This window comes from Bubalus bubalis, chromosome 9, assembly GCF_019923935.1.
Source record: "Bubalus bubalis isolate 160015118507 breed Murrah chromosome 9, NDDB_SH_1, whole genome shotgun sequence".
Classification (NCBI taxonomy): domain Eukaryota; kingdom Metazoa; phylum Chordata; class Mammalia; order Artiodactyla; family Bovidae; genus Bubalus; species Bubalus bubalis.
Genome location: NC_059165.1, coordinates 45,055,141 through 45,073,861, shown reverse-complemented (window position 1 = coordinate 45,073,861; position 18,721 = coordinate 45,055,141). Strand labels below are relative to the sequence as shown.

The 18,721-nt window shown below is 40.9% G+C and overlaps 1 protein-coding gene across 4 annotated transcripts in view; it reads right to left on the bottom strand.

The window, feature by feature from the left end:
- Positions 1–3,385: 3,385 nt before the first annotated feature.
- GEMIN5 (gem nuclear organelle associated protein 5) overlaps positions 3,386–18,721 on the bottom strand; it is a 39,645-nt gene continuing 24,309 nt past the window's right edge. For 2 of the 4 annotated variants that reach the window (XM_006075988.4, XM_006075990.4), the window contains exons 19-28: positions 18,026–18,124; positions 17,469–17,606; positions 16,365–16,512; positions 11,965–12,084; positions 11,246–11,456; positions 9,306–9,560; positions 7,638–7,800; positions 6,525–7,026; positions 5,056–5,152; positions 3,386–4,509 (exon numbers count right to left, since the gene is read on the bottom strand). In XM_006075988.4, the coding sequence (XP_006076050.4) occupies positions 4,342–4,509; positions 5,056–5,152; positions 6,525–7,026; positions 7,638–7,800; positions 9,306–9,560; positions 11,246–11,456; positions 11,965–12,084; positions 16,365–16,512; positions 17,469–17,606; positions 18,026–18,124 (1,901 nt within the window). In that variant the 3' untranslated portion in view covers positions 3,386–4,341. The remainder of the gene's footprint in view (positions 4,510–5,055; positions 5,153–6,524; positions 7,027–7,637; positions 7,801–9,305; positions 9,561–11,245; positions 11,457–11,964; positions 12,085–16,364; positions 16,513–17,468; positions 17,607–18,025; positions 18,125–18,721) is intronic. The other 2 variants (XM_006075989.4, XM_006075991.4) reach the window with 1 other exon arrangement.

Genomic DNA, 18,721 nt, shown 5'->3' with positions numbered 1-18,721 from the left:
GTTTGGTCTTTCAAAGCTCTGGATTGCTGGCTCTAGAAGATGGTTGTTGACATGGATGCAATTTGCCTCCATTTTCCACAAGTTGGCTTACATACAAAATGTCTCAATCTGTAGAAAGCTTTTTTTTTTTTTTTTGTAGAAAGCTCTTAATGAGCAACTGTGTAAATGGAATTGTCTCTTTACTTCATATGCTCTGCTGATTATTGGGCCTTACTTGGAAATCGGTTTTAATTCTGTTTCCTGGTGCTACTCCATTATATGTGGTGGATTCACTTAATTACTGGACTTTTAGACAAATTGAAGTTCTAGATTTGGTTCAGGACTTTGTTTTCAGTCCTTTCTTTTGGCCCAACAATATGGGGTTGTAATAAGTCTCCCAAGTGGCTCTAGTGGTAAAGAATCTGCCTGCCAGTGCGGGAGACATAAGATACGCTAGTTCAATCCCTGGGTGGGGACGATTTCTCTGGAGTAGGGAATGGCAACCCATTCCAGTATTCTTGCCTAGGAAATCCCATGGACAGAGGAGCCTGGCGGGCTATAGTCCATGGGGTTGCAAACAGTTGGACACAATAAGTCAGGTACAGGAGCAGAGCTAGAATTTTGACTGCAATATATATTTATTGTTGTAAGATTTGTGGTAAAGCAGCTTAGGTCAGTGGTTCTGAATCAAGGTGGTTTGGCATGCTGGTGACTATGAGCCCTACATAGATGTCCTAAAAAATTTGGATTAAAATAGGCATTTAGTCACTTCTCGGCCTTTTGACTAAGATCAAGTGTAAAATAGGCATTTATCTTTACCACAGTTAAGAACAGGCTTACTGACATGTCAGGAGAAATGTTGAGATGAAGGGTTGAGGATCTCAGTGTTGAGTGGGGGTGTACTCATTGCATAGAGATAACTTTATATTTAAAGTGCTAAAGAAGGGGCACAGGTCTAGTAGAACTGGAAAGAACTTCACTTTGTATATAGGAATGTGTGTAGGGCTGTCAGTAGTTATCCTCAGAAAGGGATGGTCCTGCAGAATATCCAAGAAAATACTAACTTGGGTGTGATTCAGCGCCCCCCACATACAGTCCCCCTTATCTGTGGGGGAAACAAGACCCACAGTGGGTGCCTGAAACCATGGGTAGTACTGAGCCCTATAATGTATGATTTGTAATCTTCATATACTCATGGGTAGGTAGTGTATGCAGTGTGGATATGCTGGACAAAAGGATGATTCACGTTTTGGTGGGATGGATTGGGAGGGCTGTGAGATTTCATCATGCTACTCAGAATGGCCATAGTTTAACTTATGAATTGTTTATTCCTGGAATTTCCCCTCTAATATTTTTGTACTCTGTTGACTGGGGTAACTAAAACTGTGGAAAGTGAAATTATGGTTGGGGGTGGAGGGGCTATTGTAATCCCAGCTATTGAATTTCTGTGGTCTGCTAAGGCAGTAAGGTTGACTGCCACGCACAAGCCTTGGTTGTCAGCCAGGGCTAGTATGAAAGAGCTGTTTAGAATCCTTTAAGTCCAAGCTATTAATGAGCATTTTTTCAGTTTCCCAGCTTATTCAGTGGATAAGTCTGAATTATGCACTTACTAGATACTAGACATTGTAAGTACATGCTAGGGATAAAGTAGGAAATGGAAAATAATCTATCCTCATTGGAGTTTACAATCTACCTGTGCTGCCAGATAGTAAATCACAAAAATATAATTTGTGAACTGTAAAGTATAGGATATTGATGTACCTGAGGTTGAAGTTGAAGGACAGTCTTTGAGAAAGGACATTTTTTTCAGCTGTGCTGTGCAGCATGTGGGATCTTGGTTCCTTGACCATGCCCCCTGCATTGGAAGCGCAGAGTCTTAACTACTGAACCACCAGGAAAGTCCCTGAGAGAGGACTTTTAAGCTGAGATCTAAGAGATGAGCACAACTGGACCAGGCAGAGAAACAGCATAGGCAGAAATCCCTGAGATGACAAGAGAACTTGGTGGCAGCTCAGAGAACAGAGTGACGAGTCTCGAAGCAAGGATAATATCTAGGCAGAAAGCTGAGAGGTTAAGGGCCAGGATTAGGCAGGGCTTATAAGCTGAATTCAAAATTAACTTTCCAATACCAATGGGAACGTACTTTAAAAGTTTTTTAGTGAGGAGTAGACAAGAGTTGATTTGTAAGTTATACCAGTCATTGGTATATGAAGAATGGTGAATTAGTAATAAGAAAGCAGGTTTAGGGAATTCCCTGGAGGTTCAGTGGTTAGGACATGGTGCTCTCACTGCCGAGGGCCCAGGTTTGATCCCTGGTTGGAGAACTAAGATCCCACAAGCCATGTGACAAAAAAAGAAAAAGAAAGCAAGTTCAGATACTGAGAAGTGAGTGCAGCCTTCTGGGTAATAGGATGGTGGGTTATATTAGAGAAAAAGTTACTTTGGGTGGGGTAAAAGTACCAAAACTAAATCTTTAGTTGCTTAGTGGTGAATCTTATCCACTCAGAAAGCTTAAGTTACCTCCCTGTGGTTCTGATAATTAGGAAGATGGAAATGAAAACCATGTATTCAAATTAGAACTCAGTTCAGTCGCTCAGTCATGTCTGACTCTTTGTGACCCCATGGACTGCAGCACGCCAGGCCTCCCTGTCCATCACCAACTCCCGGAATAGTTTGATACATTATCTGGAATTGGAAAAGGGAGTTTGAGAGGAAATGGAGTTGTGTAATTTCTTTCGTCTTTGCTTTTGGAAGTCTCCTTGCTTAGTTGTAGAGCAATACTTGTTCTTACCAAAGCAGTGATCAAGGAGGATGCAGGATGCCCCTACCCAGAAATGTTGGTTTTGGTAAATCATGAAGGAGTTTATAAATTTCTAGTTTAATAATACTGCTCTTTACTCTCTGTAAGAGAAGCATTTGTTCATTTTAACAAAGACTGTAGAACTGGTACCTAGTTCTCCACTTCGCTACAAAGATTCTTCATACATCTTCCTGAGATTCACGTACCTATGTAAAGAACTGTGAGGATCTAAATTCTACAATATTTCCTTTTTTGGATTTAGGGTTTTAAAATCCTAAAGCTAGGTCTAATAAAAAACAAAAACAAAACCCCAGTAAGGCAGATCTTTGAAAACTGCCTCTAAGGAAAAGTTTTTTTTTCCTTCCTAGAGAGTTTCATTCTTGCCCACAACAACCCCAACCCTTGGAAATAACTGAAAAATAAATAGGACACTGGAGCAGGAGAGCTTTCACAATGAATCCCCAACAGAAAACAGTACTGGGGAAGAGTGCTCCCTCTCACCTCACCCTAGACTGCCTGATTTTTATGTCATAGCAACTGTGATATAACAGAAACATCTGTTCCTGACATTTTTCAGCTATGTAAATAACCAATGGGAAGAACAGATCTTAAGAAAATGCTCATTAGTGAGGGGAAAATAATAACAATAGAGAACCAAAACCAAACAACAGCCCCCTCACCTACAAACCCCCACAGGGATTTGTAATTAAATAGTATATAGGGTCCTATTATGCTAAAGTTGGAGTCCAGTGATTCCAAAGTTACATATGCAAAATGAGGAGTATGCATTTTTCTTCAAAGATCATCTGTGGCTTTAATTCTCAAAAAGTCCCTATGATCCAAAAAAAAAAAGTTTAAGAACCAATGAAACAGTCATTTCATCCTGAGCTATTTTGATCACCATTCATTTCTTATAAAACTGAAGGGGTAAGTCACATCTGAATTAGTTGTTTGTTCTTCTAAAGTGTTAGTCAGTGATTTGTTCAAATAAGCAATTCCATTACACACTGAAACCAAAGTTCTGGCCTGAAGTTCAGACAAAGGGCAGAGTTAGCATGATGGGTAAGGCCTCTTTCACATTCAGGCTTCAGTCTTTCAAAGAGTAGAAGTGAACCCAAATTAACAAAAACAGTTAAAAAAAAATGATACCAGTAGTCATAATATGCAGCAATTGTGTCTAAAACCAGAATGACATGTTTATGATCAGGCGAAACATTTATAAAGGTAGCTTGTGTTTAAGAATATAACACTTTGGGTGACTGAAAGAGTTTCTCCTCTTTGGGTGAAACCTGCATAAGGCAATCACTTAGCAGGTGTTAGTTCTTGAGTAACTACTGCTGGCTTTTCATGATCTTTCCTCCAGTAGGAAACCACAATTGAGTCCAAAGTCAGATTTCACTGGGTCCCAAATGTAGAGTTGATTCAAACTTGACCCTCATTTGTATTACTTGGATCACTGCAGAAATATCTAGGGATCAAAGTGAATGTCTGGTGAAGTGTAAATGCAGAGGTGAAAGGTGTTGGATGTTTAAAATCTGGCTTTCTTACAGATCCTTGGAAGTTCATGTGTAGAGGGTCTGGTAATGTCGTTTGTAAACTTTTGTGTTGCCGTACTTCTGAAGGAACTCTTGAGCCTGTTGCTGCATTTCCCGGGTCACAAAGCTAGGACATTGGGACCCAATGTGAAGCAGGATGAGGCAGCATTCCAGCACGTCCGGGAAAGGCCAGGTCTGAAAGATGACACGGGTATCAACAAGGAAGCATTTGCCAAAAAAAGCTATGTACACCTGCAGAGAAGTCACTAGTGACTCAGTCTCTTCTACTGACATATCTCTGGCGTGGTTGAGCCATTTCTCTCTGAAGACTCTTCATCAGTTACTCTAAGGAGAAATGATACTCAAAACTGGGATATCCTCAAACGATACAATCTTTTTCTAAGAAGAGCCCTACACTCAAATGAATTTAAAACATGATGCTTCTGTAACTCCTAGGGGCCACATTCAAATGCACCTATCCATTTGTAAATGATCAGATACATGGTACAATTTTACTTTACCTTCTAATAGATTTCTCTGAAGGCTGAGGTACAAAATTGCTTGTGGTATCAATCACTCTATTCTCACCAAACATTATAGCTCACCAAAGGCAATTAGATCCTCAGTTTTTAAATATACAGAAATGTGTCCAGAATTCAGATGACATTAAAGAATTTGGTGTTAGTCAATTGATAATACAAAGAGTAATATTTTACCAAATGAACTGCTAATATATCTTACCTTAATACTCTCAGGAAGCTTAGCTATTCTCTCATTTGCCTCTGTAAGTCTTTTGGTTAATTCAGGCAAAGAAACTGGTTCATTTTTTTCTTCTTTACTAGTGATAATAAAAAAAGTTACAAGTCATATGTCTTGCTGCACATAAAGTTGTAAATTACTTTTACCACCTGGGTCTTTAACTCTCATCTTGACTATACTACGGCTAAGAGAAGGGAATTTAATGGGATGTGATATAAAGTTTTCAAAATGCAGTATCGTTCCTCACCACTTTGCAAATTCCCACTTCGCAAATTCCCACTTCTTAGACGCACAGCTCCAGGAAGAATTAAGGATCTTCAAGGGATTCAACCTGCAGCCAAGTGCGGAGGGCCTGGATTTCTCTGGGTAATGGGTTGGACAGAGCAGGGGTCCCTACCCTCGGGGTGTATGGATGCACGTGTTTTCTGGGAAGAGTGTCTTAAACTTCTCAAAGGGGCCCTCTGATCAAAGGTTAAGAGCTGTTGGTTAGAGAACTGTTTAATGCTTTTCTTATTACTAAAACCAAACATAGAGTGCTGCTTAGAGTGTAGCTCACTAGAGAAGTACTCAGAACTTTGACTCAAGATTTCAATTGTATTTGTAGAGCAACAAATGTAATTTTAATTTTTAAAAGTTAGTAATAATAGCTGTAAGTTTATTGACTACTAGTTAAGATATTTTAGGCCCTCTGCTGGTGGGGACATAAGGTAAAAGGTACTCAGCCTAACAACTAATCTGTAACTGCTAATCCCTGCAGATGGCACAGCCCAGTACCCTGTGACAATACAAAGGGGCTCTAAAGTGATCAGTGATCTACCTGGCCCTTATTTTCAATAGACGTGATTAGGACGCTGCAGCAATCTCATCATTTGGGATTTTTTACAGTTTGGTGTGTAATTCTATACACTACCCTTTTTGTGTTGTTTTTTTGGGATAGTACTGAAAAATTAAAAAACAGTGTTTTTTGGGAGTTCCCTGGCAGTCCAGTGTTTAGGACTCTTGTGTTTTCACTGCTGAGGGCGTAGACTGAATCCCTGGTCAGGGAACTAAAATTCCACAAGCCAGGGAGGGTGGCCAAAAGAAGAAAAACTGGTTTTCATTAATGATGTAATATTGCAACTCCCTATTTTACATGACTGATTTTTTGGGAATCTTGCACAAAAGGGTTTCATTGTACTATTTTATTAACAATATTTGTGATTCTGTTTGTCAAAACAAGCAAGGATAGAGTTGGTACTCCATTTATGGATAAGGGAACTAAAGCTCAAGAGACATTAAGACTCCTGAGGTCACTGAGCAGGACCAGGACTGGAACCCCGCATCTGACCCCAAAGCCTGTGCCTTAATGACTGCACTGTGGGGCTTCCAAGTGACCTGATCAGCCTCACCAAGTTCCATGTGAGAGTCCAGCAGGGGATTTCAGTTCCACATCATACTGAATCAGTACTTACCACTGGTTCTGAGGATGAGAGAGGGACTCTCCTTCCTGTTCAGGTTCATTCTTATCAGGGCCATTTGCTGTGGATTTACAGAGTTGAGTCTTCTGGTGTTGGCGGATCATTTCTGCCAAGGTCTCTTGGACTTCAGCAACAGTTCTCTGTGCATTTTGGAGACCAGCATGCTTTTCTGACAAGAGCTCCTTACAAGCGTTCTGCATTTGCTCACCTTCTTCTGTAAGTCTCACATCTAGTTCTGGAGTCCTGCTTGGCTCTGGCTGGGAAGCTTTGGGGTCAGTTTCTTCAGGGCTGACACTGTCAACCTCTTGGCTCTGTCCAGTAGAGGTTTTACTTCTGTGAGTAGCTCTTAGCCAGACACTGGACTCCGGGCAAGGCCCAGAGAGAGACCACCAGAATTCATATAGACGTCCGTAAATAAAAAAGGCCTTCAGACTTTTGAAAGCTGGTATGGTGGGAGACTGATGATCACCCAGTTTGTCTCTTAGATGGTCACAGCCTACAAGAGAAGAAAAGGATTTAGGGTTGTTTATTTCTTTGTCTGCCAGAAATCTGATTTCCTGCCCACGTTTTCTGTCACCCAAGAGGCCAGTCACATCCCAAGAAAAAGAACGGCAGTGATCTGTGGGACCGCATGCTTTCCACCAAAAGCCAGCCAGAGCTTCTGGCCTAAGACAGTGTCCTTATTGCTGCAAGCCATGTAAAGCATGACAAAAAGAAGTATTTCATCAGTCCCATTGTAGGCTCTGGGGCTAAGATGCCACTGTGTTCTGAAAAACCATAATGTTTTAGGTCAGTGACCAGTTGTGTAGCTCAAGGAATGTTTTCTCCATTCTTTATAACTTGTGAGTACACTGCTATTTCTCTCTTTAGCTGTGTGTAGGAAAGTATATAGGGAACACTAAGGTGGGTAGGACCAGTAAAGGAAAACAGCTCAGTCATGCTAACTACCTCTTAGGAGTCTGGGTAAGAGAATTCAAACTTTCTACTAAATGACACAGTGGCTCATCTATGTCTTTCAATAGCCTATGTACTCCTGGTGCCACACCACTGGCAGTGGTTGTATCGTCCTTCAGTGGGTGTGCCCCAGCGGGGCTGGGGGTCCTTTACCCTGCGGAAGAAAGGCTGAGTGCACTTCCTGCATGATGGTGAAGTTTCCTGAGTCGTAGCTCCGGATCACAGCCCGAAGCAATCCTTCCACAGCTGCGTCCCAGGAGCCCGCTTCCTGGCTTAGCAGTGCCAAGGTCAGGTCATGGCAAATGTGGAGCAGGAGCTGGAGAGAAGAGCCAGAGTCTCAGGTAAACATCTTTGCACAGCAAGGACTGGGATGACACCAGAAATGCTCCTATTTACAGCATTTGGGAAGTACACACAGTTCACATTTAAGAAAAGTCCTCCTATCCCCACCACCCATTTTTGCTTCCTCGTTGGAAACATTCATATTTAGTTGCACAGCAATATACAGTCTAGTTTTAAAGTCTGTTCAGGCTAAGAAAATGCCTTGATATTTGCATTTAATTAAAACAAAAAGTTTCTGGAACTAAAAGCTTTATAATTAAAATCTGGAGTGTAATTAAGAAAATTTTCAATTTTGAGTGTGCAATTTGATGAGTTCTGACAAGCATATGTATATATACATACATTTAGTATAACCACCACCAAAATCAAGACATAGGATATGATATTTTCACTTTAAACCCCTTTGCAGTCAACTCCCTTCTCCCCATCCCTTGGCAACCTCTGATCTAGTTTTTGCCAGTATCATTTTGTCTTTTCTAGAATTCATATGAATGGAACAGTAGAGTCTGTAGTCTTTTGTGACTTGATTCTTTGACTTATCATAGTGCTTTCAAGATTCACTGATATTCTTTTGCATTTGTAATTTGTTCCTTTTTATTGTTGTATAGCATAGTTTTCCACTATACGGAAATACTATAGTTTGTATACCCATTTGCCAACTGATGGACATTTGGGTTGTTTCTGTTTGGCTATATGAACCAATCTGCTGTGAACGTTCCCGTACTAGACTGTGTAGACATCTGAGTTCACTTCTTTTGGTGACGTATCTAGGCAGTGGGGTTGCTCGGTCATCGTGTGTATATGTTTAATTATAAGAAACAGCCACACAGTTTTCCAAAGTGCTATACTACTTGAGAACATCTCGTTCCTTAAAAATATAATAATGTTTTCTCATGAAAAAAAAAAGTGGATAAACTGAGATGTTTTTATAAGATGAGTAGAGCAGCTGTAATGAATCAATTTGTTCTCTTCCTATCAATACGGACAGATTTTATAGACAACGGTCACATAAGCAAGCCACAAAATAACACATGGTCTGATGCAGGGGCTAAAATGTTGGTGAGCTAGGGCAGGGGAATGGGACTGGGCAAGGGAACATTGAGGGACTTCGACTTGGTTGTATTTCTTTAACTAAAAGCAAAATATAGAAAACCAAGCCAAAAGACGGTGTGAAGCAAAAATGACAGAATATGAATATCTGTTAATTCCAATCGATGGGTACTTATCTGCTTTTTTTGGTGGTGGTTGTTGTTTTCAGACTGTTTTTTTTTCATTTAGAAGGGAATGCCGATCAAAGACTAACTTCAGAGATAAAGGGCTCTAATTACCCTGAAGGGATCTTTCCACTTTCCTGGGCCTGGCTTAGTCTTTTCTGAAATGCAAACTGGCATTCTACATGTTTCCTTATTATACTAGACAGGGGTTAGAGAAGTCTTACTACTGAGTGACTAATATCAGAAGCTCAGGCAGAAGGCATACCTGTTTGGAGGGAGTGTTACTTGTAGCAGATGGGTACTTGATATTTTGCAGCTGCTGAAATGCTGCCTGGTACTGCTCTGGGGAGTCGAGGCTGAAGGTGCTCTTCCATACTGCAGTCACCCTCTCCACAAAGGACCCTTCGCTGTCTGTGGGCCAAGCATTGTAAGAAGAAAAGGAGCTTTTGCCCTCAGAGAGCTGCTTTTCCTCCAGGTGCTTGGACAGTAGCTCAAGAAGGCAGAACACCAATCTCTGACCCTGGAGCCCAAAAACAAAGGAGAGGAACTGTTACACAGGGAAGTGCTCCATTATCTAGGACTTTCCCCAGTCGCTCAGATTCTCTCCCTCTGTATCTGCAGCAACCATACCCCCTCAGTGGGCTGCCAACCCAATGTGAGTCTTGTTTGAGGGGGTGGAAGAGAGGGAAGAGGTGATCTAATAGATGATTTTTCTAGGATCTTTGGGATCCTAGCCTTTTTGGGAATTCCTGCCCACACAATTCTTAGAGCTCAAGCAACCATATTTTATAACATGAAATCCTAACTATAGCCCTACTCACTGATATTTAAGCCACTTAAGATTTGTGGCCAGTGTGAGAAAAGATGGGCTGGACTCATCTAGTTCCTTCCTCCGCCCAGACTTCAGATGAAGGAATACAAAAGTTAAAGCATCATGGGCAGAAGTGCTGGAGCAGACGAGCTGTGTGGGTCTGAGACCTGGGGCGGTGGTCAGGGGCTACATCCAAGTAGGTTTAACAGAGGGAACTAACTGGAATAGAACAGACCACAGACAAAAGGCCTAGTCTTCTTGCTTTGTTAAGGATAGTAAGAGGAAAAAAAGAAGTGCTAAATAACCATTCTGGAAACTTTTTTTGTGGTGGTGGTAGATAAATTAATCTCCCTCTGTTTGGTCACTCTGCAAATAATGTGCCACATGATACTATCTTTGAAGATGTTCCACTTTTGCCTCCACTTTTATTCTGCAGTTCCCAGAAAGCTACCTCTTCCCCTAGTATTTTTCTTGGGCTTTGAACATTCAGCTAGGAACTGTCATTAGGCTCAGTTATTCTACTGAAGGGACAGAGGAACTAAAAAAGTTCATATAATATCTGACAAGAAAAATTTTCTAAAATGAATCAAATGTTGACATGTTTTCAAAACTTGTTTTTGCTGAGGCTTTTAAGATAATCGCAGTGTTGATATATTGAAAAAGACAGTGTTGATATGTCGAAAAAGACATAAATTGAAAAAGTTACTGATTTTTTAACCAGATGGGAACAAAAGATTTAATGAAAAAAAAAATTTTTTTTTTTAAAATTTGGCTGCGTCGGGTCTTGGTTATGGTTACACAGATCTTTCGTGGCACGTGGACTCTAGTTGTGGTGTGCAGGCTCAGTACTTGCGGCACGCAGGCTTAGCTGCTCCGTGGCATGTGGGATCTTAGTTCCCTGACCAGGCATAGAACCTGCATATGCTGCATTGCAAGGTGGATTCTTAATCACTGGACCACCAGGGAAGTCCCTAACAGACTGTTTTGATTTTACCCAAATTCACTATGGCATGCAGCTGAGGAGGGCTTCTACAGGCAGAGCACGGTGATTTCTGTTAAAGCTGATCCATCTCCCTCTTCAAAGCAGACCCTCTCCCTCTTCATTTTTGTGCTGATGACATCAATGAAGAAAGCACAGGGGCTGAGCTGACTAAAGGCTATTCAACTGCTAAGCAATGAGAATCACTGTTGAGAACCACACTATCTCTTACTCTGAATATGGCAATTGCAAGGCCCAGTGTACTTCAATGGGATAATATGGCCAGGGCTTGCTGGATACTTCTAAGAATACCTGCCAGATTGGTTCAGCTTGTGCAACTGGGTAATGCACTTGGAATATGACTGGAGAGGACCTGGGGCTCCCTCCTAAAAGCAGGAGAGGCAAAAAGACTGACCTTTAGACTTGTGTGGAGCTGCAGGGCCTCCTGGGCTCCCACCCAGTTCCGGGCCAGAAGCAGTTCTTGGGCACATCTTAGAGCCAGGGAAGCCGACAACTCATTCTCTCCCACGATGGAGGCCAACTCTGCTGCCGTCCTAAGTGATGCCGCATCCCCCTTTTTGGCCAAAACTTTGGCTGCATCATAAGCTGAAGTGGCCCCTAAATAGCTAAGATATAAAAGAAAAATCAAACATAAAAAGACTGCCTACTCCTGCTTCCCAGAGGGTCGAATCATTTCTTTCTGTCCACTCTGACTTGCATGGCTTCCTGTGGTCTTAGCTGTGTCTCTGCCTGAGGCTGTCCCTGAGAAGGCTGAGGCTAGCACGGCAGAGAAACAGGCAGCATCATGGAGGTTAAGGACATAAAGGAACCCCAGCAGTCGCTGAGTTGAACCCAAGCTAAAGAGTCATTCCCTCCCTTTTTCCAAATTTAATGATGCAAGACATCCCTGAAGAAAGGAGTAAGTTCTGAATCTGCTACTAGGATTTCTTGAATAGTTATGGTGACTTATGTAAATACCAAGTAGGGAGACCTTGCTGAATCTTAACGAAGCTGGGTTTAATAGACATACGCTTTTTAATTTGCTAGTCACTTCACCCCCACCTCTAAACTTACTTCCACTCTTGTCCTGCTCTTTGCAGAAGCTCTTCTCTGTCTGGGTGCACTCAGACTTACCATTTTGCTGCTAAGGCATAGTGGCCGTCTTTTTCTAGGATGGCTCCCCAGCTGAGGTACAGGTCTTTTATGATTGGGTCCTCTGGGCGCAGCCGGGCCTTGGCAACTGCAATAGCTTCCCTAGAGGAAAGAAGAGGTAATGAGCCAATCTGAAAAAAGCGCTAGGAGCTGGTTGCAAGATAGGATAAGCCTTCTCTGTAGTCTGTCTTAATCCAACTTCCCATAAAACAACTGTATTCCTGCATTTCAGGGCAAGTTAGAACATGCAAGCTGCACTTTTCACCCGTTCTTCACCTAGGTCAGTAGTACTTAAAGTGTCGTCTGTGAATTCCTGGGAGTACCCAAGGCCCTTTCAGGGGGTTCACGAGGTCAAGACTATTTTCATAATAATGTCGAGATTATTTGCCTTTTCTTACTGTGTTGACATTTGTACTGATGATGCCAAAGCAATGGTGGGTGCACTGCGGGCCCCCGGAGCAAGGATCCAGGAGGTAGTGGCTCGTATAGTTGTTTTTTTTTTTAAAGGTAAATTTCCTTGAAAAATGATTAATTTCAGTAAATGTCAGGTTAATATTGATGGAAGCTCATTACTTCTCATTACTTCTTGAAAGAATGACTAACATACAAATGATAGTTACTTAGCGTTGAGTATCTGGCAGATGTTTTCTCAAAAATGAACAAAGTAAGCCTATCATTTCACGGAAACCAACCAAAACAGTACTGTTGCCAGTGATAAAATCTGAGCTTTCAAGTGAAAATTAGAGTTTTAGGAATGTTTTCTTTCTCACTGGGAACCTGACAGCTTCCCCAAAGTTAGAAAGGCTTTTCTGATGAAGTAAGGAATGTCATTTTTTTATATATTTTAATGAAATGTGTTACCATTTGGTGGATCTGTGTAACTCACTCAACTACTATTTTCCAAATGACATACAACTTCTGGTTTGCATCCAACCTAAAGTTGTAGCTGGAGTCAGTGTTTTAGACTAAAGTGGTTTAGACAGAGCAATATTAAGAAGACCTCTATTTCCAGCCATGACGGGGTGATAACTAAGACCATATGTATTCTCCTGTCACAAAATTAAAACACTGGAGAAAACAGGTACAAAACCAGTGTTTGCAAACACTGGACACGAGGCAGCACAGGACTGTCATCCTGGAGAAAAGAAAACATGCTGTGAGCTCAATCCTGGCCCTGGCTTTCTGCCTAAAATCATCTTCCCAGAAGAAACCCCAGCAGAGCCTCCACAGTTAGGGCTGAATGGAGACGAAGCAGTTGGAATTTGTGGGGCAGGATAGTAAGAAGCAAGAAGCTGTTCAGAGAAAGAGCTCCATAGTGGTGCTTATGCATACTATTGAGTCTCTGGTTTAAACACAAAGCTGTACATGGAGGAAAGGTCTTAAGGCTGGGCAAAGAATAATCAGGGAGCCATAAGCTGACTAATTCCTAGGGCTCATTCAGGGCAGGAGACATACAAGTTTTGACCACCCTGACATCTAATTCTGATTTGTTGAATTACACAAGGCATTTGGTAAAGATACTAGAAGGTAGGAGGGCAAACTAATTCTAGTGTATGGATTTTTCTGCACCTGCCCTAAGAAAGCTTAAAAACAGCCATGAGAAGATCAAGCTGATCTGCAGGGAACTTGATGGCTTGCCAAAAGTGTCCAGCATGCTCTAAAGGAAGACAACAAACCAGAAGAGGATAAACAAAAAGAAAGTCTTATCAAAGCCATATGAAATGGCTGAAATAAAGTGGATAAAGTCCTACAAACAGGAAAAAAAAAAATCCTATGTAGCAAAGATAAGAATAAATACAGTAGTCAACAGTGCAAGCCAAGAAAAAATGGAATGATATCTGTGATGCACAGAAAGACAAAACCTTAGAAACCTAGACGTCTACACCCACTGAAAGATTCTTTAAAATAATGTCAAAATTAAAGACTTTTACAGACAAACAAAAGTTGATGGAGTATGTCACCAGTGGAATCACACTAGAAAAAAAATGTTGGGAGTTCATCAGGTGAAGAAGGAATTGATAACAACTGGAACTTTGGATCTACATAAGAGGATGGCTTCAGCAATATGTGAACCGTGAACTTCCAGATGTTCAAGCTGGTTTTAGAAAAGGCAGAGGAAAGAGAGATCAAATTACCAGTATCTGCTGGATCATGGAAAAAGCAAGAGAGTTCCAGAAAAACATCTATTTCTGCTTTATTGACTATGCCAAAGCCTTTGACTGTGTGGATCACAAGAAACTGTGGAAAATTCTTCAAGAGATGGGAATACCAGACCACCTGACTTGCCTCTTGAGAAACCTATATGCAGGTCAGGAAGCAACAGTTAGAACCGGACATGGAACAACAGACTGATTCCAAATAGGAAAAGGAGTATGTCAAGGCTCTATACTGTCACCCTGCTTATTTAACTTATATGCAGAGTACATCATGAGAAATGCTGGGCTGGAAGAAGCACAAGCTGGAATCAAGATTGCTGAGAGAAATATCAATAACCTCACATATGCAGATGACACCACCCTTAGGGCAGAAAGTGAAGAGGAACTCAAAAGCCTCTTGATGAAAGTGAAAGAGGAGCGTGAAAAAGTTGGCTTAAAGCTCAACATTCAGAAAATGAAGATCATGGCATCCGGTCCCATCACTTCATGGGAAATAGATGGGGAAACAGTGTCAGACTTTATTTTTTGGGCTCCAAAATCACTGCAGATGGTGACTGCAGCCATGAAATTAAAAGACGCTTACTCTTTGGAAGGACAGTTATGACCAACCTAGACAGCATATTCAAAAGCAGAGACATTACTTTGCTAACAAAGGTCCGTCTAGTCAAGGCTATGGTTTTTCCTGTGGTCATGTATGGATGTGAGATTTGGACTGTGAAGAAAGCTGAGCGCTGAAGAATTGATGCTTTTGAACTGTGGTGTTGGAGAAGACTCTTGAGAGTCCCTTGGACTGCAAGGAGATCCAACCAGTCCATTCTGAAGGAGATCAGCCCTGGGTGTTCTTTGGAAGGAATGATGCTAAAGCTGAAACTCCAGTACTTTGGCCACCTCACGCGAAGAGTTGACTCATTGGAAAAGACTCTGATGCTGGGAGGGATTGGGGGCAGGAGGAAAAGGGGACGTCAGAGGATGAGATGGCTGGATGGCATCACCGACTCGATGGACGTGAGTTTGAGTGAACTCCGGGAGTTGGTGATGGACAGGGAGGCCTGGCGTGCTGCAATTCATGGGGTTGCAAAGAGTCAGACATGACTGAGCGACTGAACTGAACTGAACTGAAGAGGATGGAAAATGTTGGGAGTAAGTATATGGGCAAAAATAAGAAAATGTTTAAAAACTTAAAAAGACAACTCATTGTTTAAAGCAAAAATTCTAACATTGTAATGTGGGGTTATAACATGTACATAGTATGTCAAATATATGACAGCAACAGTGGAATGGAGAGGAAGAAAGAAAGAAGTGTGACGTATGCAAGAACTGGTACAATATTATTGGAGGTAAACTGATAAATTAGAAATGCTCATCATAAATCCTAAAGTAACCATTAAGAAAATAAAGGATTATAGCTGAGAAGCCAGTATTGGAGATAAAAAAAGTCTGAAAGAAAGGAGGAAAAAAAAATAGCAAGATGGTAGACTTAAATCAGTCACACCAATATTTACATTAAAACACTGCAATTAAAAGGCAGAGACTGTCAGACTAGATAAAAAAAGAAAACCCAGTTGTATGCTGTGTATAAGAAATATTATGGGAACTTCCCTGGTGGTCCAGTGGCTTAGACTCTGAGCTCCCAATGCAGGAGGCTGGGGTCCGATCCCTGGTCAGGGAACTAGATCGCACATGCAGCAACTAAGACCCAGTCTTAGTTGTCAAATAAATAAAAAAATAAATACTAATAAAAATTTTAAAAGAAGACATATTTTGTTGCTTTTGTTTTCTGTACTTACATACGTATTACAGTGAAACAGTATTAACTTGAATAGCATCAGTCTCAGAGTGGTTACTGCTAGAGAAGGGATGAGGACAGAACTGGGGAAAGGCAATTCAGCCAAGTCTGGAATACTACTTCCTTCCCAGGTTAAAAAATTTCCTCTTTTAATAATTCATTAAGTTGTTAATTTGTATCATGCTGTTTTCTCTATTTGTGATACTTTATAAAGAAATTTAAAAAAAGATCAGTGGCAAATATTGCTGAGAGATAACATTTTGTTAAGTATAGGTGGTGGATGTGTTGATGTTGTTAAGCTAGTGAATATAATATTTGTATACATCTGAGATGTTTAATTACGGTAAAGGTTTTATGGTGGTTGTCAAGAAACAGAACTGTTATATAGGTTAATTTCATATCACATCCAACTGTTAGTTCAACTGTTGGGTCATACAGACCTGTAGAAATGGTTTGACTTGAGCAGCTCCACAGCTTCATACACTTTGTGGATAGAAAGCAGGTGAGAGGCAGCCTTGACATACTGGTCCTGAAAACACAGTTGTTTGGCAAAAGCTTCCACAGCCCATACCCACACATGGTACCCGGCTTTAGGAATAAAAAAGAAAATGCTTGTTGTTAGTCACTGCATTAAGCAGAACATTTAGACAGTAATCAGTTGCTGTTATGATTATTTGTTTCATCTATCTCTCCCCATCCCTACACCTTGAAATGTAAATTGTTTCTTTGATTATGCAATACATAAAAAAATAGTACAACATTCAAATGTACAAGAGTATGGAAGTCAGACAGTGCTTACCCTTGTTTGGGTGTATGCAGACTGAGTGAAAAAGTTCATGAGAGAAGCTTCTAGGGTGCTGATAATGTTATATTTCTTGATATAGGTGCTAGTTAACAAGGGTGTATTCAGTTAGTGAAATTCAGGTACACTCATGACCTGTGTACTTCTCTCCCTCTCTCTGGCATACTTGAATAAAAAGCTACAAAATGCAGCATGGCATAAAAAATTTCCTTGTTATCCTGGAGTTGTCCCAGGCCCCAGACTTGTCCAGATTCCTTTCCCTAGAGACAACTATTATTACTGGTTTCTTTTGAAACCTTTGGCAACAGTCTATGAATATACAACCACACATGTATAAATGACAGTATTAAATATTATGTTGTGCATCTATTCCTAGATTCTTCTCACTTACTAAACTTTGGAGCTCCATTCTATATCAGAATACTCAGAGCTGACTCAGTTTTTTGTTATCGGAAGGAGTTTCTACTGTATAGAAATACAAGATTTAACCAATCTTATACTGACAGACATCAAGGTTCTTGTGATCTTTGCTGTTACAGATACTGCTTTAATCATGGTCCATGTTATCTGTCATTTTGCATGTGTAGGTACAGTTAAATTCCTACAGTTAGAACTGCTGAGTCAAAGGGTATGTGGATTTTAAACTTAATCATTATAGTTGGCCAAACTGTCTTTCAAGACAATGTCTATCTTTAGTGGATGTACCCTAGAGAGGCTAGAGCTTTTGTGGTAAAGAACATACCGACTGGTGCCATAGCCACGAGATTGTCTGTCAGCTCCCCTCTTTCTGCTGCAGTCTGCAGAACACCTTTTAGATCTCCTTTCCAAAGCATGAGCTGGTGAAATAACTCGGGGTGGCCATTTTCCAAGTGACTTTTTCCTGTTTGGAGGAGAAATAATATTTGGAAGATGTTTCAGAAACATTTGTCTGTATTGTCTTCTAGAAAAAGAAAGGCAGGATGAAAGAGAGGAATAAATTTCTAGAATATGTAGTCACTGGCTGATGGGTAAGTCACTTCCCAGAGAGTTCGTAATGGGGCCTGCAGCCCACTCAGTCATCTGTCCACCCACCCCCTTTCACTTATACTCAGTCACTCCGAATGAACACCAAAGTTTAGGGTCCTGTGATAGATGTGAGCAAGGGGTATCTGAACTTGCAAACAGAATTCAAAGCCTAGTTAGCTGACATGTAAAACTAGTCATTACCATGCCACAAGATGGGAGCCATAAAAGAAGTACATGCGAAGTGTTAGGAAAGCATAGAGACGGACAGGATTGTGTTGATTGGACTTGCCTCACCTTCAACCTCAATCATTCTGTACAGGGTAGCCCTGTCTGTGAAAAGCCCCAGGTGAAATCTTTCCTCAAGATCAGTAGACACATCCTCGTTTGGCCCTGCTAATTCAAAAAGACAAAAATTCAGATGAAAGTATTTAATACATTACTGTTTTCTGTTCAGTTAATTCAGACTGTATGTCTGTAATGCCCATTTCAGATTCTGAGACAAAGAGTCCTGTGCTCTTGTGTACCCTAACAGAGACCCCTACTGATAGCAAAATATGAAAATACTTCAGGCTTTTTAGGCTCAGTCTTGGCAATATCCAATAAGACAGTTTAGTTTGAAGTTTGCTCAAAGGAAAATTTGGGGGTGGGGAGGAAGGAGGAATGTTAAAAAGCCAACCGCAAATTCAGTGTATTTAAATGCAGGAAAAAAAAAAAAAAAACAAAAAAAAACCAGACCAAAAAAACTAACAAGCAAAGTCTGTAATGTAAACTAGGATCTTCCACAGAGGGATTCAATATAGATTGTTTTTGAAAAAGGCAACTGAATGATAACAGAGTGGCTTCAGGGGAGAAATGGAAGAGTGGGGTGAGGGATGGGAGGGAGATTTATTTTCTCTTTATACTGTTTGAATTTCATTTTATCATGTGCATCCCTTTTCAACACATAAAATTCAAAATTAAAAAGAAAAACAGTTGCTGTAATGTCAGAAT